This window comes from Arachis ipaensis, chromosome B6 (genome assembly GCF_059453495.1).
Source record: "Arachis ipaensis isolate K30076 ecotype BB chromosome B6, ASM5945349v1, whole genome shotgun sequence".
NCBI lineage: Eukaryota > Viridiplantae > Streptophyta > Magnoliopsida > Fabales > Fabaceae > Arachis > Arachis ipaensis.
The window spans coordinates 21,522,458-21,547,773 of NC_142441.1; the positions used below are offsets into that span (position 1 = coordinate 21,522,458).

General features: G+C 36.5%; 4 protein-coding genes, 1 long non-coding RNA gene and 1 other non-coding gene across 6 annotated transcripts; 3 read left to right on the top strand and 3 right to left on the bottom strand.

Moving 5' to 3' along the window:
- Nucleotides 1-6,410: 6,410 nt before the first annotated feature.
- LOC107646125 (large ribosomal subunit protein P1) lies at nucleotides 6,411-7,691 on the top strand. The gene is made up of 4 exons (XM_016350316.3): nucleotides 6,411-6,563; nucleotides 6,683-6,758; nucleotides 7,097-7,315; nucleotides 7,397-7,691. The coding sequence occupies exons 2-4, from the start codon at nucleotides 6,690-6,692 to the stop codon at nucleotides 7,448-7,450; spliced, it is 342 nt and encodes a 113-aa protein (XP_016205802.1). The 5' UTR covers nucleotides 6,411-6,563; nucleotides 6,683-6,689; the 3' UTR covers nucleotides 7,451-7,691.
- A 1,448-nt stretch (nucleotides 7,692-9,139) lies between these two features.
- Nucleotides 9,140-9,211, bottom strand: TRNAC-GCA (transfer RNA cysteine (anticodon GCA)). The gene has a single exon. It is a non-coding gene; the product is annotated as a tRNA-Cys (tRNA).
- A 1,672-nt stretch (nucleotides 9,212-10,883) lies between these two features.
- On the top strand, nucleotides 10,884-13,039 carry LOC107646124 (pyruvate dehydrogenase E1 component subunit alpha-3, chloroplastic). The gene is made up of 3 exons (XM_016350315.3): nucleotides 10,884-11,421; nucleotides 11,684-12,464; nucleotides 12,555-13,039. The coding sequence occupies exons 1-3, from the start codon at nucleotides 11,167-11,169 to the stop codon at nucleotides 12,830-12,832; spliced, it is 1,314 nt and encodes a 437-aa protein (XP_016205801.1). The 5' UTR covers nucleotides 10,884-11,166; the 3' UTR covers nucleotides 12,833-13,039.
- LOC148554850 (uncharacterized) lies at nucleotides 10,957-13,106 on the bottom strand. The gene is made up of 2 exons (XR_015885725.1): nucleotides 12,968-13,106; nucleotides 10,957-12,590 (listed from the first exon to the last, which is right to left on the bottom strand). It is a non-coding gene; the product is annotated as an uncharacterized LOC148554850 (long non-coding RNA).
- Nucleotides 13,107-13,435: 329 nt separating this feature from the next.
- Nucleotides 13,436-17,067, bottom strand: LOC107646123 (conserved oligomeric Golgi complex subunit 4). The gene is made up of 2 exons (XM_016350314.3): nucleotides 15,330-17,067; nucleotides 13,436-14,388 (listed from the first exon to the last, which is right to left on the bottom strand). The coding sequence occupies exons 1-2, from the start codon at nucleotides 16,992-16,994 to the stop codon at nucleotides 13,759-13,761; spliced, it is 2,295 nt and encodes a 764-aa protein (XP_016205800.1). The 5' UTR covers nucleotides 16,995-17,067; the 3' UTR covers nucleotides 13,436-13,758.
- A 1,561-nt stretch (nucleotides 17,068-18,628) lies between these two features.
- Nucleotides 18,629-19,450, top strand: LOC107646635 (uncharacterized). The gene has a single exon (XM_021105466.1). It carries the CDS (start codon nucleotides 18,629-18,631, stop codon nucleotides 19,448-19,450), a length of 822 nt encoding a protein of 273 aa, XP_020961125.1.
- The last annotated feature ends 5,866 nt before the right edge of the window (nucleotides 19,451-25,316 follow it).

Sequence of the window (25,316 nt, forward strand, 5' to 3'; positions counted from 1 at the left end):
GCTCTTCTTGGAGAAGGATAGTATTTGGCTCATCATGAATACCTTATTCTTTCACCCTCAACCTTGGATCCTCCATACCCTCAAGAAAAATCTGAACATCATTCAATTACCTCTCCAACTCCTTCTTTTTAACAAACACATTACCAAAGATTTTCTTATTGAAAATAAGAACATCCTTCTGCACCTCGATCAAACTTCTAACCACATCAGGGACCCCTTTTGAAATCAAATTCAAAAAAATGCTTGATAACAAAGCAAAGTAAGTTGATCAGTTAATTAAATAGAAATAATAAAATAATAAATCGGAGTTAGTACTCTAGTTTGTACCATCCAAACAATTCAATTGTTTAACGTACTCCCTCCATTGCAATGGTTGAATTTTTCAACTTCAACCAAATGATTCAAAAAATTAATAGAATTAAATTATTCCAAGCTGCACAAATAACATTGCTAAAAATGGATGAGTCATCCAGGCAGCTTGGAATCTAAATGGTCTCGAACCTCTCTTGGCTTTCACAGCCGATGTACATTTGGCAAGCAAAGGACAGTAATCAGAATGAAGACGCCCCAAAATCTCATTATAAGACTCAGAAAACAACATGTGCCACTCCTGATTAACAATAGCTCTATCCAACTTTTTCACAACCTGCAAACCCCCTCTAACCTTCCTGTACCAAGTAAAACTTCTTCCAATAACCCCCATATCAAACAAAAATAGTTTGCCAGAGTCTCTGCAAAAATCTCCGTCCTAGCCTAACTGAAAGCACCCCCTCTAACCTCACTTTACATCAAAATCTCATTAAAGTTTCCAAACACAATTCAGGGACCCTGAATTATATTGGAAATCCTGATCAAATCATTCCATAGACCCATTCACTTATGAACATGTGGATTAGCATATATAGCACTACAATAACTAGAACCACTGTCCATAGAGATTTCAAAACTAATACATTAGTCAGCTATATCTACCATTTTGATAGTCAGCATAGAATTAGAGCACAGCACTCAGATTCTCCTACTATGACCTCTAGCTTCCACAATCCCAATATCATGATAACTAAGTTTACTCCAAAAGAGTTTCATTTGTTCAAAAGGCACATGAGTTTCATAAAGAATAAAAAAAAGTTTGACTAAATTTATGAACTAACTCTTTGCAATGCACTTGGACCATTTTGTTAGAAGCCCCTCTAGTATTCCAAGATAAGAAATTTGTATCTAAACGATCCATAAAAATAAATGGGCATAAATGGAACCAACCTCACAGTGGACCCTTAGTGAACCGATGAAAGACCAGCAACCTCCCGTGTTCCTTACCTTCTCGGCACAAATAGCTGCTTAGGAATGCTCCCTACTATAACGGAAGCCACTGTCGGCATGTTACCCTGTTGCTGTTGTTTCGCCGCGTCGTCACTGTTCTGGTGTGTCGACGAGTTTTGCAGCGATGCTAGTCTGTGTCTCTTGTGGCCATTCTTGAGCGGGGAGTAGTCAAAGACCCAGCTACAGATACGCCGTTGAGCTTCCCCCTTGACTTTGATGAAGTTTGGTGAGAAGAAGAAAGCAACCCGCAACTCAATCCAGTCTTCTCGCAACTGGTGTCCAAAAAGGGGGGTGTCAAGTCTTTAGCCACCGCTTGGGCCTTAGTTTTCTAGCCAAATTTTTCTCTACCCCTTCTAACAATTTTAGTCTAGCTCCCTTCTCTGTCCAACAGCTTCTTCACATTTACCTTTTCATGCAATGTAGTTACCTGCATTTTCTTCGCAGAATCCACTACTACCACGGCATCAAGGATGCAATTCCAAATTAAAAAGTCTACTGATTCTGATTCACCGGATGGCTCTCATGAACAACTGGTCCTTCCTGTACATCTACAGCCACCAAAGGAACCATGTGTGTGCTACATTCCCCTGCTATATTCCCGAAACAGTTACACTTCTTACATATCAATGGCATACATTCATACTCCACATTATATTCAACGTCGTCAACAACCACTCGCCGAACAACTGGCAACCCCAAATTCACTTGTATACAAGCCCTAGCAAACTTTCCCTCTCTGTCGACTTGGTTGCGATATCCTCTCCTTGACAGGTTTGCCTATAGCCAAGTAATCCGCATCATGGCCTTTTCATGATAATACCATATGCTCAACCCTACAATCCGTATCCAAACCATTGTGTCCCCAAACGATGCCTCACATAGTTTAAAATTCGAAGTCCATAGCTTGATCGCAATGTAATGCCCTAACGTCATCCATGGACCCTCTAATAATACCTTCTCCTTATCCTTCTTGATATTAAATTTGACTAAAAAGTAATTAAAACCAACATCTAAGACTTCACAGCCTCCTTTAAGCACCTTTAAGTTTATGCACCAAAGCCATATATCTGAAATGCTTTTCAAGAACTTTAATCATGATGGCCTCTTTGTAGGATTCAGATAGAGTGTTTCTAGCCTCCTCATAAAACCTAATCTTTGGAGGCGTTAGGCTACCTTGTTTCTCCGTGATAACCGCCATTGAATCTTCATCTAAGGCATCAACCCTAGTGAGCCCCAAGGATTTAGAGGAACCGACCACCTTATCACGGAATAAAATTTTTGAAGCCACTCTAAAACTACCTTGTTAAAAATCCTCCTTATCACCTGATGCAACCCTCTCCGCACTCTCTCCCTTAATCTTCTTGATCAGGAAATTCTCACCATATTTTGCCTTCGGACACTGATGAGCGGATAATTTATACGCTTTTTGGCATTGTTTTTAGTATGTTTTTAGTAGAATCTAGTTACTTTTAGGGATGTTTTCATTAGTTTTTATGTTAAATTCACATTTCTGGACTTTACTATGAGTTTGTATATTTTTCTGTGATTTCAGGTATTTTCTAGCTGAAATTGAGGGACTTGAGCAAAAATCAGATTCAGAGGTTGAAGAAGGACTGCTGATGCTGTTGGATTCTGACCTCCCTGCACTCAAAATGGATTTTCTGGAGCTACAGAACTCAAAATGGCACGCTTCCAATTGCGTTGAAAAGTAGACATCCAGGGCTTTCCAGCAATATATAATAGTCCATACTTTGCCCAAGTTTAGATGATGCAAACTGGCGTTCAACGCCAGCTCTCTGCCCAATTCTGGCGTCCAGCGCCAGAAACAAGTTGCAAAGTGGAATTCAACGCCCAAAATGGCACAAAAGCTGGCGTTCAACTCCAAGAATGACCTCTCCATGTGTAGACTTCAAACTCAGCCCAAGCACACACCAAGTGGACCCCGGAAGTGGATTTATGCATTAATTACTTACTTCTGTAAATCCTAGTGACTAGTTTATTATAAATAGAACTTTTTATCATTGTCTTAGGAGTCTTGGTTACTCCGGTTCCCCTCTGGGGCCGAGACCAATGAACTCCATTATCACTTATGTATTTTCAAACGGTAGAGTTTCTACACTCCATAGATTAAGGTGTGGAGCTCTGCTGTTCCTCAAAGATTAATGCAAAGTACTACTATTTTTCTATTCAATTCAACTTATTCCGCTTCTAAGATATTCATTCGCTCTTCAACCTGAATGTGATAAACGTGACAATCATCATCATTCCCTATGAACGCGTGCTTGACAACCACTTCCGTTCTACCTTCGACTGAATGAGTATCTCTTAGATCTCTTAATCAGAATCTTCGTGGTATAAGCTAGATTGATGGCGGCATTCATGAGAGTCCGGAAAGTCTAAACCTTGTCCGTGGTATTCCGAGTAGGACTCTGGGATTGAATGACTGTGACGAACTTCAAACTCGCACGTGTTGGGCGTAGTGACAGACGCAAAAGGATAGTAAATTCTATTCCAGTATGACCAAGAACCTCCAAGATGATTAGCCATGCAATGACAGCGCATCGGACCATTTTCACAGAGAGGAATAGGATGCAGCCATCGACAAGGGTGATGCCTCCAGACGATTAGCCGTGCTGTGACAGAGCATTTGGACCATTTTTCCGAGAGGATTGAAAGTAGCCATTGGCACCGGCGACATCCTTACAAAAAGCCAGCCATAGAAAGGAGTAAGACTGATTGGATGAAGACAGCAGGAAAGCAGAGGTTCAGAGGAACGAAAGCATCTCTATGCGCTTATCTGAAATTCTCACCAATGATTTACATAAGTATTTCTATCCTTATTTTATTTTCAAAAACTCCATAACTATTTTATATCCGCCTGACTGAGATTTACAAGGTGACCATAACTTGCTTCAGACCAACAATCTCCGTAGGATCGACCTTTACTCACGTAAGGTTTATTACTTGGACGACCCAGTGCACTTGCTGGTTAGTTGTATCGAAGTTGTGACAAATTATGAATTGAGATTAGAGCACCAAACCTTTGGAGCCATTACCAGAGATCACAATTTCGTGCACCAGACACTCTACCCGACTCTCACCACTCTCTCCTCCTTCATTTATTTCAATTAGAGTATTTCTGGAATACCTAATCTTAATCAATAGGTTGTTATACTTACAATAAATTTAATATATTTTAATATGTAAAATATTTTTAAAATATCGTAAATGAATTAACTTGATCTTTAAAATTTTGATATGTTAATTTAGTTTTCAAATATGAGTTAAATTTAATCCTTTTATTAACTCCTTATCATTGTTATTAGTTTAAATAAAGTGCAGATATATCATTTTTAAATGCGCAACTAATTTGACACGTGGTAATAAATTAACTTTACTATACTATCAGTATGATTTATATATAAACTTTCTAAAGATTATTTTTATTATTGATTTATATTATTGATTATTTGAGCATGATCAGTATTAGGGAAAAAGAAAAAGGGTTATAGGGGTCGGCTAATTTTTTTTGTATAACACTCAGTTATTGGATAATATGGTCATAATTTTAAAAAATACTACACAATCTAATAACTGAATATTACATCAAAGTTTTATCTATATCTAAAAAAATAAACGTCTAGGGTCTTGTTAATTTAATATTATCGGAGTCCTGAATCTCATGAATTGCTACTAATTAAGGCATGCGCAGAGAAATGTCTGTAATTGTATATGTTCTAAAATCTGCAAAATGAGTTGTGCAGTGCAAACTTTTTAGTTTTCTAGGCCGGCACGTTGGATGCTGAATGCATACAAAGGTTTCAGTTTGTACTTAGTTGACCTGCTCTCCTTAGATTCTGCATGGTTTGCTAGCTGAGTTGCTCATAAACATGACCCATGTACACATCAACACATGGTTCCCACAATATGCTATGCGTAGTATTCTTAATCTCTTCCAAATTTATCACTTTGCTTTGCTTAGTAAAGTTCACAAAATCTCCTTTGAAGTTTTCTTTGGTGGCAATAGACTAACTTACTGTAATTCTTTATTGATTTCAAGCTGACAAGCTGTGATATAAAAAATACTAGAAGACGAATCAAATTTATTATTTTTTATCAATATTTTTAATTATCAATCTAATTCTTTTTAGCTAGTAATCCAACAATATATTTTTAACCCACACTTAATTAATTATTGACAAAAAATAATAAATTTTAGTGACACTCTAATATTCATCCTGATATATCATATACTTATACTGAATAATTTTAATGTCTTGTTAAATGATTAATTGATTTATTTATTCATTAGAATCTTTTTAATTTCTTTTTCTTTTCAAGTATAATTTTTCATCATATAATTTTTAAGTGAAAAGAAAAACATACAAAAAAATAAAAATAAAAAAATATTAGAGAACCAATATTTTTATCAAAAAAAAATATTAGAAGGCCATCAAATTTTTTATTTTTAGCTATTACTTAGTTATCAATTCAATTTCTTTAGTATAGTAATTCAATAATATACTTTATTCTATATTTTTAAATATTGATAAATAAGCTGATGGTCTAAAACAATAAATTCTAATAACTCTCTAATATTTCTCAAAAATATTAGTCAACACTTTAGATTAGTACTTTATTTTTATACTATTAAAATTTAATATTTAATATTTAAAATTTAATATTCAAAAAATTTAGTATTAATTATTTATTAATAAAAAATAATAAATTTTATTGATCATATAATATTACTCAAAAAAATATTATATGACAAAAAATTATACTTAACAATAACACTTAAAAGTTAAAACAAAAATTAATAGGTTCCGTGTAGGACATCAAACTAGTACTTGCAAGTCACCAAAAAAAAAAACTAGTACTTGCAAAATTTGGTAAAGTAAAATTTGAATTGTTTGCTCAAATTCTAGAGCCTTGTGTGTTTGACTTTTTGGATATCAAAATATAGTGACTTAGAGAAAAAATTGCAAAAACAAAAACAAACAAATCTGTGATATTTTTAGGCCAATTGTGGTGGGCTGTCCTAGTAAAACGAAATGTGAAAAATATGAAATAGGCCTAAACTGCAAAAGGCCCATGTAATGCATAAACGATTGGTGGTTGCTGTTATAGCATTTAATAAACCCTCGAAACCCTAGAATCGCATTACCGTTGCGGCGCGCACCAAATTTTCGTTGCAGAGAAACCACTCTTCACTCTACCTTCTCCAATTTCCTTTTATCCGGGTAAGGTTTTTTCCAATCCCATACATCGAAACCAATTCTATTTTCATTTTTGTTCTGAAGGCCTTGTTTTTGTTTTCGGAATATAATCTTTTTTTTTGTTTCCTTCTTTGCTTCTGTAGTGTGAAAATGTCGATTGCAGAGGCTGCTTGCAGTTACGCCGTTATGATCCTTCACGACGACAAACTCCCTGTCACTGTATCCTTCCTCATCCTTTAATTTAGGGCTACCTGTGCGTGTGTTCTGTAATTGATTGATCTAGGGTTATGTTTTCTTGGCATATATTGGATCAATTGGAGTACTTTGTCGTTGGGATTCATAATGAACATCTTGTTTGCTGATTGAAATAGGGTATTATTTATTCAGTTATATTACGTTATCGGATGTGGTATAATCTGATTTTCGTTTTATCAGTTGATTAATTGATGCTTGATTGAATTGATTTGGAGTAAATTTAAGTTTTGGGTAAGTTGGATTGGTAGGTATGATTATGAATTCGTTCAAGGATGATGTGTATCTCCTTAATCTATTGTTAGGCTGAAAATATCTCGTCCTTGTTGAAAAGTGCCAAGGTGTCAGTTGAGTCATACTGGCCCAGCTTATTCGCTAAACTCGCTGAGAAAAGAAATGTTGAGGATTTGATAGCCAGCGGTGGAGGAGGTGGGGCTCCAGTTGCTGTTGCTGCCGCCCCTGTTGCCGCAGCCGGTGGTGGTGGTGGTGCAGCAGCAGCTCCTGCAGCTGAGGAGAAGAAGAAGGTAATTCATTATTTGTGGTGGTGGTGGTGTTGTTCTAGCTTATGGTTTTCTAATACGTTATTGTTTCTTGCAATTTTACAGGAAGAACCCCAAGAAGAGAGTGATGATGATATGGGATTCAGCTTATTTGACTAGAGGCTCTGTCCGGTCAATTTTTGTGTTATCTAGGGTTTATTATTCTTATGGATATTGTAGTTTTTCCATTTTGGGTTGGTTATATTTATATACGTTGGCGACTCCTTATGAGTTTTAGTGCTATGAAGTATGAACTTTGGAAAATATGGGTGTGACCATTTTGAGATTTCAGACAGTAGAAATGTTTGCGTTTATGGTTTATATCTTCCGTAGACATGAATGTGATCAGAGTTCAGACCCATTTTATGTTTGGCCAATTCTATTGTGCTTATGAGTTTTTGCCTAAATTTTGCCTAACTTATTTAATGTCTAAATTTTGCTTAATTTACTTAATGTAGTAAGTTTTGATTTTTTAAAAATTATTTATTCTTATATCTTTTAAATTAAATAATAACTTTTAATCTTTTTTAGTAAATAGGCACCACCTTTTAGGCACCATAGCATTCACCTTTATGTTAACATGGCTGTATAACCTAAATCAATAATTTGCAGTTCTCCGCAAGCTATTATTTATCTGCTTGATTGCTTCATTTGCAAAAGTGTGGATCAAAATGTCCTGAAGTGTCAAGTGTTTAACTACTTATTTAGTAGAGCGCTAAAATTATCAAACGAAACATGAGTTTTGGGATTTGTAATCGATGTAGCTAAGATTTGGTTTATTGATTTTACATGAAGAAGTGTGGTGTATCTGGAATTATGTTCAATTAACAATCAAGCTATGCCTCTTGTGTGCAGCAGCTCTTAAGTTGCCATGCAATATAACGAAGTCTTTAGCTGTTGATTGCACAAGCCATATGCCAACTACTGTAAAAAGCTGGACTCGAAAGGATGTGCCGAGTTTTCCTTTATTTAAGATGATTTATTTTTATAACTGAATCGTAAGTAAGAACCTGTTTGGGTATCCATTTCGTCTCCTATTGGGTTCTCAGTGCAATGTTTCTCATCCCAATTTCATGTTTGCTTTTCTCTGCCAGAACTACCTCCAACTTAAAATTCATGAAGTCCAGAAGACGATTTGTTTTCAGTGTATTATATCGTATATGATTCAACTGTTGGTGTTGTTCATACACCATCTCTAGAAGATTATATTCCGTTTCCTTGTATATGGAGTTTGTATCGATACTCTTAATACTCGACCATGAGTTTCTTCACGCGAAATGAATATGAATTCTGCTCCATTTTAACTTGAAAAGTCCTCATTCTTATATCGTATATGATTCAACTATTGGTGTCGTTCATACACCATCTCTAATTATATTCCTTTTCTCTGCCAGAACTACCTCCAACTTAAAATTCAAGAAGTCCAGAAGACGATTTGTTTTCAGTGTATTATATCGTATATGATTCAACTGTTGGTGTTGTTCATACACCATCTCTAGAAGATTATATTCCGTTTCCTTGTATATGGAGTTTGTATCGATACTCTTAATACTCGACCATGAGTTTCTTCACGCGAAATGAATATGAATTCTGCTCCATTTTAACTTGAAAAGTCCTCATTCTTATATCGTATATGATTCAACTATTGGTGTCGTTCATACACCATCTCTAATTATATTCCTTTTCCTTGTATATAAGGACGGCTGATAATTGCTTCCTACCAAAAAGAATTACTAGTTAATAATTTTTTAGTTTGTCTTTTTGCGACACTCATTAAACAAAAGGTAATAAATAGAAAAAGAAATAAAAAGGGCCCAACCGGGTTCGAACCGGTGACCTCTTGATCTGCAGTCAAATGCTCTACCACTGAGCTATGGACCCTTATTTGTTAAAATATTTTTTACAATTTAATTTAATATTTTACAGCAGGTTTGCCAGAATAATAGAACAAAACAAGTCCTATCAGAATCCCAAAAACATTTGCTTTCAACGGGGAGAGATAGTCCAAGGATTAATATTTTATAATCAGTAATTGTATTTGATTTTTAATAATTTTTTGGATAAACAGTAACTTCCTCTAAAATTTATGTATAAGATGCAGATTATTTTCTCTCCCATACTCATGTACTGATTTACACTAGGCTTCTAAGTTATGTGTTAATGCTACAAATATAACTATTTTAGCTTTTAGTTTAATATTAATGATTTATTGATTTTAACATATAAAATGTAAATTTGGAAGATATTATTTTAATAATTGAAGATTTCATCTCATGTTTAACTAACATTTTAGGTATAGTGTGCATTAGTCACTCAAATTTTGAACATTAAAGAGTATATTATTGTCTTTATTAATCTCATACATAACTCCTTTTTTTTTTTTTTTATAAAGCAAACTAAATAATAAAGAGGCAGACAAATATCAATATATCATGGGTATCCAAGTTCATGGAGTACGGTATGTAAGAGAATTTCATTTTTGAAAATGAACTTAACTTTTTATTACAGGGCCAAAATTAAAACTTATATCTAGAACAACAATAATTCACAATGAAGTTACTATAGATAATTTTTGTACAATTACATTTATATTAATTGGGTTATGCTACGTGTACACACTAAAATTAGTTATCAAAGTTAGCCACTAGTATAAAACACATGTTAAAATACAAATACACATTGAAAATAAATTAAATCACACATGTATTTATAAACAAATATATTGGTGGCTGATTTTAGTAGCTAATTTTAGTGTACAAATAATATTTTCCATATTAGTTTATTATCTAACATTTTCAATTTTTTTCTACATTAAATTAATTTTGACACTATAATTTCAAGGCCTTTAAATAAATAAATACAATTCTTGGATTCAAACAACAAAATTTTTTTCTTTGAATTTTAATTTTGTGCTTCAACATTTTTTTTCTTAAATGAATGCTGAATATTCAAATTACACTCAAATAATATATTTCAATATTCTAGATTTACAAAGTTCTCATAAAGGTTTCAATACGTATAGGACAAAAAAATTTGTATTATTGAGCTGCTATAATTAATCATTTGTTTTATATTATATAATTAAAATTTATACTTGATTATACATTCTTTTCTAAATCATAATCAATCTTTATTATTTGAATCTACTGTTAAATTTCTAATATGTAATGAATAAAAATTAAAAATATATATATATATATATATATATATATATATATATATATATAAATACCTATAAATAAAAGTTTAGGCCATAATTTTTTTTTCACCGCGCGTAAGCGCGCAGGTCCACTTGCTAGTTTTAATGATTAATGATTATATAAGAATAGTATTATGGTGAATTCTATGGTGTCTATAACTTGATGCCTAACTTTTACCTAACTTACTTTTTATAGTAATATTTGAATATTTAATAATTATTTATTTTTATATTTTTAAAATTAAATATTAATTTTTAACCTTTTTTGATAAGTTAGGCAAACACTTTTAGGCACCATAGCAATCACCTAGTATTATTAGGTAAAGATAGTAATTGTAGGAAAAGTTGGTTGAGTTTTGGTGGCTTGCATGTCGCATTTGGAATGTGGCTTCTTTCCCTCTCCCTGTGTATGAAATGAGAGAGTTAAGTGAAGGTGATTTGTTCATCATTCTTTGATAAATAGTAAATACTTAAATAGATAGATAGGTGAAGGCGCTGATTATTGTCTTATTCCCTTGTATCCTCCGCCCCTACTCCTTTCTTTTCTGATTGAATTACATTAACATAATAAGCCAATTAATAATAACAATAATAAAACGTAATACACATTTTTCTCTCTTCATTGGAAGTTACGATAATGTCTTTCTCAGCAACCAACTTTGCTCAACCTCGTCCTGTCCCTGTCGGAATCAGATCCAATGAGAAGTCATTGTCTTCGGATCCCTTCAGATTCAGATTCAGAGGTTCTCCATCTTTCCTTGGATCTCCACACAGCCTTCGTTTCAATCCTACCCCTCCCCTTAAGCTTGCTATTCCTCACAGCCGCCGATCCCCTGCTGCCGCTGTCACCGATGTTTCCAACGGCAAAATGGTCAAATCCAGCGCCAATATGGTACTCCCTTTTCCCTCGTTTTCTCTCCCTTTCCAGCATTGCATCAATTCTGCGTGATGGGCTTCTGAAAAACAGAATGGACAAAACTTTTCGATGCTTAATTCTCTTTTTTATTTGTGCTCTTTCAATCGTGTAGAGATACTCCATAACATGATGATATGGATTTTGGGGATTGATTAAACGTTAAGAAGAGCTCATTTCTTGCAGATTCTAGAAATAGATGTTTGAGATTGTTGTTTAGTTATTTGGATTTGTGTTGCAGCTCATTACCAAAGAGGAAGGCTTGGAGCTCTATGAAGACATGATATTAGGCAGATTCTTTGAGGACATGTGCGCACAGATGTACTATAGAGGCAAAATGTTCGGTTTTGTTCACTTGTACAATGGCCAAGAAGCTGTGTCAACTGGGTTCATCAAGCTTCTAAAGAAGGAAGACACTGTAGTGAGCACCTACAGGGACCATGTTCATGCGCTGAGTAAGGGCGTACCAGCACGTGCCGTCATGAGTGAGCTCTTTGGAAAGGCCACAGGGTGCTGCAGAGGACAAGGTGGCTCAATGCACATGTTCTCAAAGGAGCATAATTTGATTGGTGGGTTTGCTTTCATTGGTGAAGGTATTCCTGTGGCAACTGGAGCAGCATTCTCCAGCAAGTACAGGAGGGAGGTGCTCAAAGAGGCAAGTGCTGATCACGTGACACTGGCGTTCTTTGGCGATGGAACTTGTAACAATGGACAGTTCTATGAATGCCTTAACATGGCAGCTTTGTGGAAATTGCCAATTATTTTTGTTGTGGAGAATAATTTGTGGGCTATTGGGATGTCACATCTGAGGGCAACTTCAGATCCTGAGATATGGAAGAAAGGACCAGCATTTGGAATGGCAGGGGTTCATGTAGATGGAATGGATGTTTTGAAGGTTAGGGAAGTCGCAAAGGAGGCAATTGAAAGAGCCCGAAGAGGAGATGGACCAACTTTGGTGGAATGTGAGACCTATAGATTTAGAGGTCACTCATTGGCTGATCCTGATGAGCTTCGTGATCCTGGTAAGCAATTCCATTATGTATTTCTCATGGTATCTTAGTAACATTCACTTTTGAACCCATGTTTATCATGATATGTTTATGCTTTGGCAGCTGAGAAGGCACGCTATGCTGCTAGGGATCCGATATCTGCATTGAAAAAATACATGATTGAGAACAAATTAGCAAATGAACAAGAATTGAAGAGCATAGAGAAAAAGATTGATGAGGTCCTTGATGATGCTGTTGAGTATTCAGATGAGAGCCCCCTTCCACCCCGCAGCCAGCTTCTAGAGAATGTTTTCGCTGATCCAAAAGGTTTTGGAATTGGCCCTGATGGCAAGTACAGATGTGAGGACCCAAAATTCACCCAGGGGACTGCTCATGTCTAATTTTTTTTTTAAAACTATTTTTTTATCCTGACATCTATCTGTTTGTGATTTTTTGTTTTGGACGCATATTCCTCTAATTCATATACTTAATAGAGGTCAAATTAATACTCAAACGTTGCTCACAGAATGTATTACCTTCTAAGCAGGATTTGTTGTTTAGATCAGAACTTCCCCCTTTGTGAAACTGGTGTGAAAGCTTGATTGTCCTGTTTTTTTTTGCAGATTTCTCAGACTTTTACTACTTGTAACATTTTAAATCCCTGCTTCTTGCCTTATGTTCTAATGACTTGTGAGTATTGCAAAAGACTCTGCCACTGATCAGCATAAAATAAGCATTATATGTACATGGGCATCAGCAGCCTCTATCAAAGGAAAGGTTAAGAAAATCATGCTTAAAACTCATTTAAGTTTCGTATTACCAATCTCCTGTGTCTGCAATTTTAAATATATGTTGAGATTTCGTGGAAAATGGAAATAGTCAATAATTGTAGTGCTACTATTCTTGACGCGACAGAATCACCAGAACAAAATAATAGCAAATTATACAAAGATTGGCAACACAGGTACAAGTACACTAACATGGGTTATAAGCATGGGAAGTTATCCAACAGATTTCCTTCTCGAAAATTGATTTACAAAAGATACAACATATTTAATCTCAAAATTGGACGGTAAGCAATGAAGAATAATGACCTTTTGTACAACATGCTCTGCATACAAAGACTGATTATACTTGCACTCTTTCGGTCTTTCCCTTATGAAGCCAACAACAACGTAATGCAAGCAACATAAAATAACTGAGAGCCAGCCCAAACAGTAAAAATTAACAACAGGAAGGATGAATATATAATACTTATCTGGAAGATTTTTCTTTTAATAAAATAATTAAAGGAAAGAAGAATGTGCAGAGACCATATAGATTGGTATCACAACTTAAGAGCAGCTATGGCTTCTGGCTTGAAATCAACCCGTAGACCCAATACACGCCTAACCTCTGCTGGAGTTAATCTCCAAGTCATAGGTCCCGAGTTCTCACCCCAGAAATCTAAGATCTCAGAAACTTTTTCTAAATTTAGAATGGTTGCCATTTGTGTAAGACGGGCAAACTTGTCTCTAACAGTTCTCTGTGTCATGACGCTGAAATGGCTTACAAGAGCTCTAGCATCTCTGTCAAGCTGAAGGCCACCAAGCTGACTAAATCTCTTCTGCATCATAATGACTTCAAGCCTTTTCACAATGAAGTCAATAACCAAATGAACAAAAGTGTCATAATTGTTAACAGTCATCAATGGCTGCATCCATGCCACATTTGTCTCCACAGCATGGAGAAGTCTTTGAACCCAAGGGTCATTCACCTCATTATCTGCATACTCCGCCTCTGAAAGCTCATAGCTGATTGTTCCTACACTGTCTAATACGGGTCGTATTCGTGGCGTAATGGTTGCAACAAGTTGCTCAATACCGGCATTCAGAGCTTGCTTGAAAGCATTGCTGCTATCTGCCAACTCAGACAAACAAGATTTCACCTTTTCTCGGTCAGCTGGCGCAGGAAAAACCTACAAAAAGTAATTCGGTCAGTTAATGCTAAAATTATACAGTGATTATATTATTATATTGGGCAAAGCAATACTACACATGAGAGCCATTTTGATACTATTACAGATTATGGCACCATATACCAGATATTAAAGACCAATTGGAAAAATAATAATGTAACTCTGATCGATCCATAAAGTTCCTTCATCTGAAAGGGGCTGTCTTGTGGAAGCTAGAGAGATATGTGTCACATTTAATTAGCAGAATTGCCGTCCAATGTATGGTAAAAATGATACTTCCCATCAAGAATTAGATATCACATCAGTCTCTATAAGTACCAAAGAAACACAGTTCGAACTACACAAGAACAAACAGAACAGAAGGAAACTGGGAGAATTTTATTGTTAGATAAATCATAGTTCTACGGGGTCCTCACTGTCAAAGAATGTGAAACAAGATTCTCAAAAGAACATGGGCACCAAAAATATAAGTTATAGGCCTGTAACTGAAAATAATCCAGAATACTATTTCCAAAGAACACTAAGAGCAATTCTTTAATAAATTATCTACTAATTCAAATAACCTGCCTGTATTAGCTACGCCAGCCTGAAGTTGATTAAAAAAAATTGACCATATATATTTCACCCCATTCTGGGAATAGTATAGTTCAATATTGATGCTGTTCTATATCCATCCAAGATTAATTTCTTAATATTACTCGAAGCAATAATTTTGATCATATGTGCTACTGTGCACAGCTAGAAACAACTGCTCTATTGGTTTTCATCATGATTGTTTTTGTAATTCATAAGAATCAAATTCTTGTATGACTAATCCCTAGAATATCAAATTGCCTTCCTCTGTAAAATAGAGCACAACCATGGATAAACCTGGATGTACCAAGCAAATTTACTGCTTTGATGAAATGTAAACTATAAGGTACTTAAAATATTGCAATTACCTCAGCACATTGTTCCTCAATTTCGTGCTTGAGCTTCAAAACATATTCACTGCTAACATCCATATTATTTAAAGACGTTGCAATTTCTGTCCCAGTCTTCTGCACACCAACGCCACCAAAGAACAACTTTGCACCAAGGTTCGGCTCTCTTGTTTTCTGTTGCAAGGCTTCCTGATATTCATTGCTCAACAAACTACTGGCCCCACTCAAAACCGCCACAACAGAACTGATATTAGCAGTGGATATTGCCCTTCTTAAGCAACTTTGCAACACATAAAACACATCGTCTACCATAGAAGTGGTAAGGCTGTCAGGTACATGTTCATCGATCCTGATAGCCTTCCTGACATTTTCCACCATGAAGAATCCCTCCAGAATCACATAAAACCCAGTTAGATCCTGAGCCACTTTGCTGAAACTACCACTCCTGAAAGCCTTGGTTGCACGCGGGACCAATTCAGGATCAACAGAAGTAAGTCCTTTGATCTTGGAAATCATGAACTCGGTGTAATCCTCACCCAACTGCATCAGCGAGAGGATCTCTTCCAAGTACAATTCAATCTCTCGCGGGTCCGGTCCCTCAGGGCTTCCTCCAACAGCTAGCAAATTGTTGTTCTGAGCATTAATCTCAGTGGACAACTTAGCCAACTTCCTATACTCCATATACTTTTTCAAGATCACAGAACCCCTCGAATCACACTCCTCCTGGAGCTCACAGATCGCATACACAATCCCATCCTCTCCACACAGACTACTCAAGATCTCACTGTTCTCTTCAATTGCCAACACAATGTCCTTAAACAAATTAGTCAAACACCCAACGAAGTTAACAGGGCTCTGATTCATACCAGCATTGATGCCACCGGCACTATTCTGCTCCATCAACTCCACCAACTGCTCAAATTCCAGCCTCGAGCGCATCGCAATCACCTTCTTCAAGTACCCAACGTAAACCTGCAAACCCTCCTCCTCCAAACCCAGCGGCGTATACAACCGAATGAACCTCAGAATGGAAGGGTGGTCACGCTGGTCCACAGCGTTGGAGAGCTTCTTCCGGACGATCCCTTCGAGCTGCTTCTTGGCGCCCATCAAGCGCTCCCTCTGATCGGAGGCGGAATCCTTGTACTGAGAGTCGATCTGGAGGAACGTCTGCACGTACTTCGCAGCAGCCTCATAGTCCTCGTTTTCGAGAGCGCGGTGGACACCGTCGAGGCAGTTGGCCCTCTCTACGATGGCGTCGATACGGAGGAGCGTGGAGCGGACTCGCGACTGTGCGATGTCGAGCTCCCGGACCTTACGGCTGACGTCATCGGCGAGGTCGCAAGTGGAGGAGACGTTAGAGAGCATGTGGTCTGAATCAGACTTGACAATATCGAGAACCTCAGATGAGCGCTGGAGGTGGAGGAGGTGGCGGTCGAGGTCGCCGCGCTGGGAGAGGAGGTCGTCGAGTTGGACGTCAAGGGCCCTCTGGTGGGCGATGCACTCATGCAGCAGCCGCGTCATGGCCCCCACGTCCGTCAGCGAGCGCACGTACTCCACCGCCTCTGTCGTCCCGAAGTCCACCGATGATGATATGGCGTGGGTGGCGCTGCCGGGGGATGATAGAGTGCCATTTTCCTGATCCAATATTGAACCGTTCCCGTTGGAGTGAGGAGTTGCCCCCATTCTTTTCTCTCTCTCTCTCTCTTCTCAGATCTCCCTACTCATCACAACCAACACTCCAACAGGATGAAGAAACAAGTTTTCTTTTTTTTTTTTTAATTCAAGAAACGAGGAAATAAAAAGTTCTGGAGCGCCGACCCGTTTTGATGGGCCGGGTTTAGCTTAACCCAAATTGTGTTACACACGTTATTGGGATGATCACGGACAGAATTGGTTCAGATTAAAAAAAAATGAACTGATACAATTAAATTCGGGTTAGATTGAATCGAGTAATTACTAATTAGATTTTCAATTGAAAATAAAATTTAAAAAAATAAAAAAATCTCTAAATACAATAGATATATAATATAATAATAAAAAAATAATATATCATTAATTTAAGCTTAAAATTATTATTTGAAAGATTTTACAATTAGAAGATAAAATTATATATATTATTAACTTTTATTGATTTATTTTAATTAAAATTAAACTAATTAGATAATCGAATTGATTCGAATTCTGCAACTTCAAAACTAATATTCAAAATAATTAAAATTGAATTTAATCAGACTAGGGCAATTTACCTAAATGAAATAAATGGAGAAAATGTTTATCCAATTGCAACAATTGAGAATTGTTTACTTTTGTGTCCTATTACTGTTTTATGTAATTCGTGGAACCCTACCACGTTTTAAAATTATACCATAAACGGTGGTATTCTACCACGGTTTATGAACAAAGAAAATTATACATAAATCGTGGAACCCTGCCACGGTTTATGAAGTGGAGATTTTTATACATAAACCTTGGTACTCTAGCACGGTTTATGTTCAGTGAAAATTCTATATATACACGGTGAATCTCATTGTGTTGAACAGGAGCATTTTCACAATGGCAAGTGAGGATGAGAGTTTTCTGATGCTAGTACATTGCTCTAGAAAAATTCAAAGAAGCAAGAAATACGGTGTGAAGTTCACTGATATAGAGAACTGTTGAGTATATTTATCAGTTTATCAAGTACCTTGTTAGATCTAAAGAACAGCATATTGTCAAAGCTTACGGTACTTGGGAGCAAGTGGGTGAAGAAATTATTTTATAAGATTCCCATCGCAGTTGTGTCAACCGATGTTAAGTATGACATGTTTGTGATAGCGGCCGATGAAGATATTCGGGTTCTGTTTCATTGTCTTAGGAGTTTTCCAGAGGTGAGAATACACGAGCTGTATGCGAAGTTGGAGGTCGGTGTCGATAGTTCTGGGGCATCAGCTCCGGTTCCTCACTCGACTGCCATGGGCGGTGCCTCTAGTTCGATGGCTCCGGCCGCACCAACTGTTCCGTATGTTGCATCTCCTTCCTTTGCGGCTGATTTAGACCGTACGGAGGCAGTTGGTTCTGTACCATTCGAGAGTCGTGGGGTCCGACAGCAGACATATGAGGTGGATAACGGTGCTGGCACTATTCCTGATGTTGTAGGGGTCGGAGAACCTGATCGAGTTGAGAATGCAATGCAGGACGATGACTCAGAGTAGGAGCCTGTTGATATAATTGGAGACAGCGATGATGATACAGGTGCCAATCCACATACACAGTATGGCCTTTTAAGTTTTGGCACACAACAGTATCCTATGCACTTCTCCACTCTAAACTTGGAGGCTATGGGGCAACAGTCAGACGGAGATGCTGCCGTTGGGAGTTCTACAGAATTTCAGATTAGGCAATCATTCCAGAATAAAGAGGAAGTTGTTTTGAGTGTGAAGGATTATAGCATCCGTCAAGGTATTGAGTACAGGGTGTTAGAGTCGGATCATCTGAAGTATCATAGGAAATGCAAGGAGTTCGACAAAGGTTGTAGTTGGTTGATTCGCATCTCGCTTCATGCGCGAAAGGGAACTTGGGAGGTGAGGAGGTACAACGGTCCGCACACTTGCTTGGCCACCTCCATTTCGAGTGACCATCGGCAGCTTGATTACTATGTTATCTGTGCGAGGATCTATTCATTGGTTAGGGCGGATGCTGCGGTTACGATTAAGGTCTTGCAGGAAGCAACGGAAGCCAATTATGGATTCAGGCCTAGTTACAAGAAGGTTTGGATGGAAAAGCAGAAGGCAATTGCACAGATATACGAGAATTGGGAAGAGTCGTATGCCGAGTTGCCACGTTGGATGCTAGGCGTCCAGTCCACCATGGCCGGCACGGTTACAGTGTTGAAGACTTCTCCAATTCATCTTGGGGATCAGGTCGATGAGTCGACAGTCTACTTTCATCGTCTTTTCTGGACATTTCTACCCTGCATTGAGGCCTTTCGACATTGCAAGCCCCTCGTGAGCATTGACGATACCCACTTGTATGGCAAGTATGGTGGTACCTTACTGCTGGCTATAGTGCAAGATGGGAACTCAAACATCTTGCCGATAGCGTTTGCACTTGTGGAGAGAGAAAATGCGGAGTCATGGTCCTTTTTCTTGTCCAACCTATGACAGCATGTGACGCCACAGGAAGGTATCCTTATTATCTCTGACAGGCATAATGGCATCAAAGCTGCCCTTGAGGCACCCAATGGTGGTTAGCTACCTCCACGTGCTTTTCGAGCGTTCTGTATTCGTCATGTGACGGCAAATTTTAGCTTGACCTTCAAAGGTCAAGACGTGAGAAGAATGTTGGTGAATGCTGCCTATGCGAAGACCAAAGCAGAGTTTGATTATTGGTTTGACATTATGCAGACTGAGAATCCGGCTATGTGTGATTAGGTCAATCGGATAGAATATGACAAGTGGACCCAATATTAGTAAATGTGTGAATTCTATGTTAAAGGGGACAAGGAACCTCCCGATAACTTCGTTGGTTAAGTCCACTTACAGAAGGCTTGCTGAGCTATTCGTGGTCCAAGGACAAATGGTTGAGGCACAAATGGGGACTGGGCATGAATTTTGTCAAGCGTTGGTGAAAGTAATAGAGCAGAACATGAGAAACTCGAGATGCTTCACCGTCACTTTATACAACAGGCACCAGTCCGAGTATACCATGGCTGAGATGACGGCCACTGGTAACTTCTCCCTTGGTAGCTATCGAGTTTCTCTTAGGGATCACACAGTGACTACTTTCAGGCTCTGCATTACCCATGTTGTCATGCCATAGCATGTTGCGCTCACTCACGGCTGAATTGGGCCTCATATGTTCATGATGTCTATTGTATGACTGAGGTGTTCAACGTGTACAAGGAAGAGTTTGTGTCCCCTATCCCCGAAGGACTCTAGCCGCCATATGCTGGTCTGACTGTCATTCTAGACCCTAACATGAGGTGCGCAAGAGATGGACGACCAAAGTCAACCAGAATCTGGGGTAGCATGGATCAAACAGCTCCAAACCAACCAAAGCGCTGTGGGCTCTGCTGTCAGCCCGGTCATACGCGGAGGAACTGTGACCAGCGAGGATATACTGCTGCCAGGGATTCTTAGATGTCATGATTTTTTTTGTTGTCTTTGAGTTCATTGTATTATGTATGTTTAAGTCATTCAATATTAGAAGTTGGTTAACTTTATTGTACTTGTTTAAAACCATCGTTAACGTCAAATGTGTTATGTTTCATTTCATGCATAAATTGATATACGATGTTGTTTATGTTTTAGCTTTTTACCGATGATGGATTCATAACATATTTAAAAAATTTGTTATAAAGGGGTTCAAAAGTAAATATCATACAACATACGTAACACATATATAAATAGCACATTATAATAGGACTGGCATATGTAATACCCTAAATATGCATACCACAAATATCTTGAAATATAAGTACTACCAAATGGCTACACAACTAAATGCTAATCCGAATTCTCGATGGTATCATCGTCATCAATGTCAAAACCACCAAGCAAGTGAAACCCGGTGCCACATCAAAATACACATGTAATCCGCACAAAACAATAATCAATACCTGGAGGCCAGCGAAAATCCAAACACTTCAAAACCACTAGGTCTGAGAGTGGGAAACCTCCAGAAAATCCAAGATTGTAGTAGCTGAAGTGGTCCGGCCAAGTTAACAATGTTTCTGTTTGTCGCCTAACACATACATCTATACAACCAAGCAAGTGCAGCCGAACCCCAGCTATATCTTTCCAAGTCATCCATCGATGCCAGAAATGGCAACCAATGAAGGTGAACCGGGTTCGTGTTCTTGTCACCAAACAGTTAAGACGACAACAACATCATAATATAAGCACACACGTATATACGCACTGTCTCCTCACTCGCATCTACTGGGAGAACCCAAAACCTCCCATAGAACCATGTGAAGTGAACCGTCATCTGCTTGACTTTATTCGGCGGCAGTAGCTCGCCAAACAATTCCTGAAACCACTCCCATGCAAGTCTTCCGTTGTCCATCAGATGCTCAAAATCAGTGAGGCACCCACTAACGGCCTCTCCATCAATGGGCAAATCCGGCTGATATGCCACATCCTGTAAAGTGATAGTGCACTCTCCAAACAGTATGTGAAAGGTGTGCATCTCAAGATGCCACCTCTAAATGAATGCGCTAAGTAGAGCCTCATCAACCCAGAACCACTGACTGTTCAGCCTAGCCAAGTGATACAAACCCGTAGTTTTCAAATACAGTATAATTCGTACATGCAGAGGCATATTCTATTGTCTCCTTACACAGGAAATAACCCTAGTCGGCTGGAACATGTGGAACACAACATTATTTCGACACTCGCGAAATTTTAAAAATATACGACTCATTAAAAAAAATTAATTCGACGCATATCAAATTATAAGAAATTATGGTTCACTAACAGAGAAATTAATTCGCAAAAAATCTAATTTTAAGAAAATATGGCTCTTTAACAAAAAAATTTAATTCGACACATAGCAAATTATAAAAAAAAAAGGTTCACAAAAAAATATTAATGCTCAAAAAATCAATTTTTAAAAGTTATGGCTCACCAACGAAAAAATTGATTCACAGAAAATTATTTTCCAACAAACTTGGTTCTCTAAAGAAATAAGGTAGATTAGCGAAAAGAACAATTTAATACTAATCAAAATTTAACGTACAAATCACTAAATAAATTACTTAGGAATTACACTGAGCCCAAGTAACAATTTACAAAATAAATTAACAACAAAATTGACTACTTACTGACAAAATTTTAGCATATTAAAAACTAACCTAGTGGTCGATGTTTCCAGCCACATGCGCAACGCCATTCAATCGGTACATGCGAACTTCATCCTCCATGGCCCCACCGCACCAGAGTCTTCTTGATGGTCCCGGATTCTCTCTCAACTCCTCACCACCAAAAACTTTAACTCCAACAATGAAATCCGTCAATAGGTCTCGCAGATTATGTACATATAGACTTAATCATAAATCGTGGGAGGGTACCACGGTTTATGCCCAAAACATTCTCTTTATAAATCGTGGAAGGGTACCACTTCCAATAATGACACACTTCCATTCAGATTTTAACGTAGACAATTTTCGTTGATAATATCATTTACAATGATCATAAATAAATTTCAAAAGTAAACTCTAAGTATAGTTAATTTAAACTTATCTAAACCTATTTTTATCCATGACCAATTTTGTACGTTGTTATGTTTAAGATAAAGTAAAAAAAAAAGTTGAAACTACTAATAAAGAGTAACAATTTCTTTAAGAATTGTTGTACTTTAAATGTTGTGTATAGGGATATATTGCAGAATATTTGTTGATTTCATTATTAGTTATGTCAATTTTTTTTAAGTTTATTGACATTATTATTACTATCTTTCATCATATTTATATTAGAATTTTTATATTCGAATTTTATTTTTCTAATATCCATACACATAAGATTTACATTTTTATTTCATTTGGCGTGTATAATCTTTTTTTTTATGTTGTTAGTTAGTAATGAATATATTTTCATTTTAGGATTGTCTTTTAATAAATATATATATGTATAGTTAGTCTATTATAAATTTTTATCTGTATGCCATTCTTATTTTTATATGAAACACACTAATTAGAAATTTGAAAGCAATGCACAACAATTGTTGAAGCTCATCTTTATAATGATTAAAATTTTTTTAAAGATATAACAATGGTTGTTAGTTTTTATGTTAGTGCTTTTCTTTTTGTGAATATATGCATTTTGATCATGTAAGTTTTTGTTTACTTTTCATGTGGTATTTGTGATCGCAATTCACTTATGCAATAGTTTGGCTATTTAAATTTATAGGAAACCATGCAGTATATGTGAACATATATTTGTACTATATATATTATTCATGCATAAAAAAAATAGCCTATGATCACGGTAAAAAAATATGACAATAATTAGTAAAAAAGTTAATTATAGATTTATGGTCACAATTTTTTATTTATGGTCACGATTTTTAACCGTGACCTATTCTGGCGTGGTCATAGATCTATAGTCACGATTTTTTTTATCTATAGTCATAGTTGCAATGTTTAAATTCTGACACTTTAGACTATATTTTTTTTACCATGACAATTTATGGTCTTGGTTTTAGCGTGACCATAGCTTAATCTATGGTCACGGTTTTAGCATGATTATAGCTTATCTATGGTCATCCTAATTTAAAACCGTGACCATATCTTATCTATGGTTACCCCTATTTTAAACCGTGATGACCATAGTCTAATCTTTCGTGACCATAATTTATTTATGGTCACCTTTTTGTAAAACTATGACCATAGCCTAATCTATGATCATGGTTTTTGTGTGACCATAGCTTATCTATGACCACCATATTTTAAAACTATGACCATAATTTATCTATGGTCATCCCTATTTTAAACCATGACTATAGCTTATCTATGGTCACCCTATTTTAAAATCGTGACCATAGCTTACTCTGTGGTCACCCTTTTGTAAAACCGTGACCATAGCCTAATCTATGGTCACGATTTTAGTGTGACCATAGCCTCATCTATGGTCACCCTATTTTAAAACTGTGACCATAGCTTAATTTATGGTCATGGTTTTAGAGTGAACATAGCTTACTCTATTTTATGAGATTTATTTTTTTTAAGTATAATCATATTCCAAAATTATGATAATCACAAAATAAGTCTAAAAAATACAAATTCAAGTAATCTAAATCATAAAATTTATATTGTAAGTTAGATATGTTTTTAGTTCAAACAGTACAAATCAAAATATATTATATTATATTATATCCATTACATGTAATACCCGGTAAAGTCTCTTAATAAAAATACAGAAGAGAGCAAAATATTATATTTAGATAGTTAAAGTGTATATGAGACCCAACCCATCTCATATTTCTATCAAAGATAATATTTTCTTCACATCACATCCTCCTGCTAGCAAAAGAAATAAATATTTTAGTGATATTCTATTTTAATAAAAAAAATAACAAAAAACCTCACTTTATAGAAAACAATGGGTAATCACATATTTCACCATTTAATCTAAGTCAGCCTTCACATTCATAATATAAATTCAGTGCAACACAATTAAATTCCAGGATTCCTCCCCAGGAATGATTGAAAATCTATTGTCTAAATGTCACTAATCACACAATTACATTAGATAATTATTATAAGTTTAACACTCAATGCTCTCATATACAAAAATTTCAAATAATCTTAACCGGCTTCAATGACATGCTCAAAAGTCAAAACTAATCTGCAGTGTCCCCCTCCCCCTCCCTTCTTGCCCCCAAACAACTTAATGTAGCAAGTTTTACAATCAACTTAACGAGTTAAAAATAACAAGAACCTAATTTTTTATGTTGCTTGAACTCAAAATTGAAGGAAAAAAAAATCGAATTCAAGATCTGAAACCAAGAACAGAAAGAGGGAAAAAAAGAATAACCTTTATCATTCAAAGTAAAGATCCAATATGTCACATATGATGATGATGAGCCGTTGGTAATTACTGCAAAATTGGAAAATAAAATAGTGAAAAGAATCATGGTTAATGCTTATGATGCATTAGGATTGAAGGATCAACATCTGAAGCCATACCTTCCTGGGGTAGTGGGTTTAGGAGATCACTTCATTAAGCATGATGGGAAGATTGATCTCTTTTTTACTGTGGGAGGTGTTGATGTTCGAGTAGTGCATGCTGAGTTTATCGTCCTAAAGAATTCAACCGCTTACAATGTGATCCTTGGAAAGAAGACAATAAATGATTCATATGAGTTTATTTTAACTAAGCTTTCAGTGATGAAGCTCCTGACCTCCAAAGGTCGGGTAGCCACTATTCGAGGAGATTGGATAGCTGTTATAAAGTGCAACAAAACAAGTTTGACCTTAAAGGATAAATTTAAAGATTCTACTGGAATATTCTTAGTGGACTTGGACTC

Excerpts from the sequence above, each read along its gene's own strand:
- LOC107646125 (XM_016350316.3), top strand. The coding sequence starts at position 6,690 with ATGTCGATTGCAGAGGCTGCTTGCAGTTACGCCGTTATGATCCTTCAC. Across the intron at positions 6,759-7,096 it reads ACGACAAACTCCCTGTCACT|GCTGAAAATATCTCGTCCTT; the intron begins GTATCCTTCCTC and ends ATCTATTGTTAG. Across the intron at positions 7,316-7,396 it reads CAGCTGAGGAGAAGAAGAAG|GAAGAACCCCAAGAAGAGAG; the intron begins GTAATTCATTAT and ends GCAATTTTACAG.
- LOC107646124 (XM_016350315.3), top strand. The coding sequence starts at position 11,167 with ATGTCTTTCTCAGCAACCAACTTTGCTCAACCTCGTCCTGTCCCTGTC. Across the intron at positions 11,422-11,683 it reads TCAAATCCAGCGCCAATATG|CTCATTACCAAAGAGGAAGG; the intron begins GTACTCCCTTTT and ends TTTGTGTTGCAG. Across the intron at positions 12,465-12,554 it reads TGATGAGCTTCGTGATCCTG|CTGAGAAGGCACGCTATGCT; the intron begins GTAAGCAATTCC and ends ATGCTTTGGCAG.
- LOC107646123 (XM_016350314.3), bottom strand. The coding sequence starts at position 16,994 with ATGGGGGCAACTCCTCACTCCAACGGGAACGGTTCAATATTGGATCAG. Across the intron at positions 14,389-15,329 it reads TTGAGGAACAATGTGCTGAG|GTTTTTCCTGCGCCAGCTGA; the intron begins GTAATTGCAATA and ends TACTTTTTGTAG.
- LOC107646635 (XM_021105466.1), top strand. The coding sequence starts at position 18,629 with ATGGGGCAACAGTCAGACGGAGATGCTGCCGTTGGGAGTTCTACAGAA.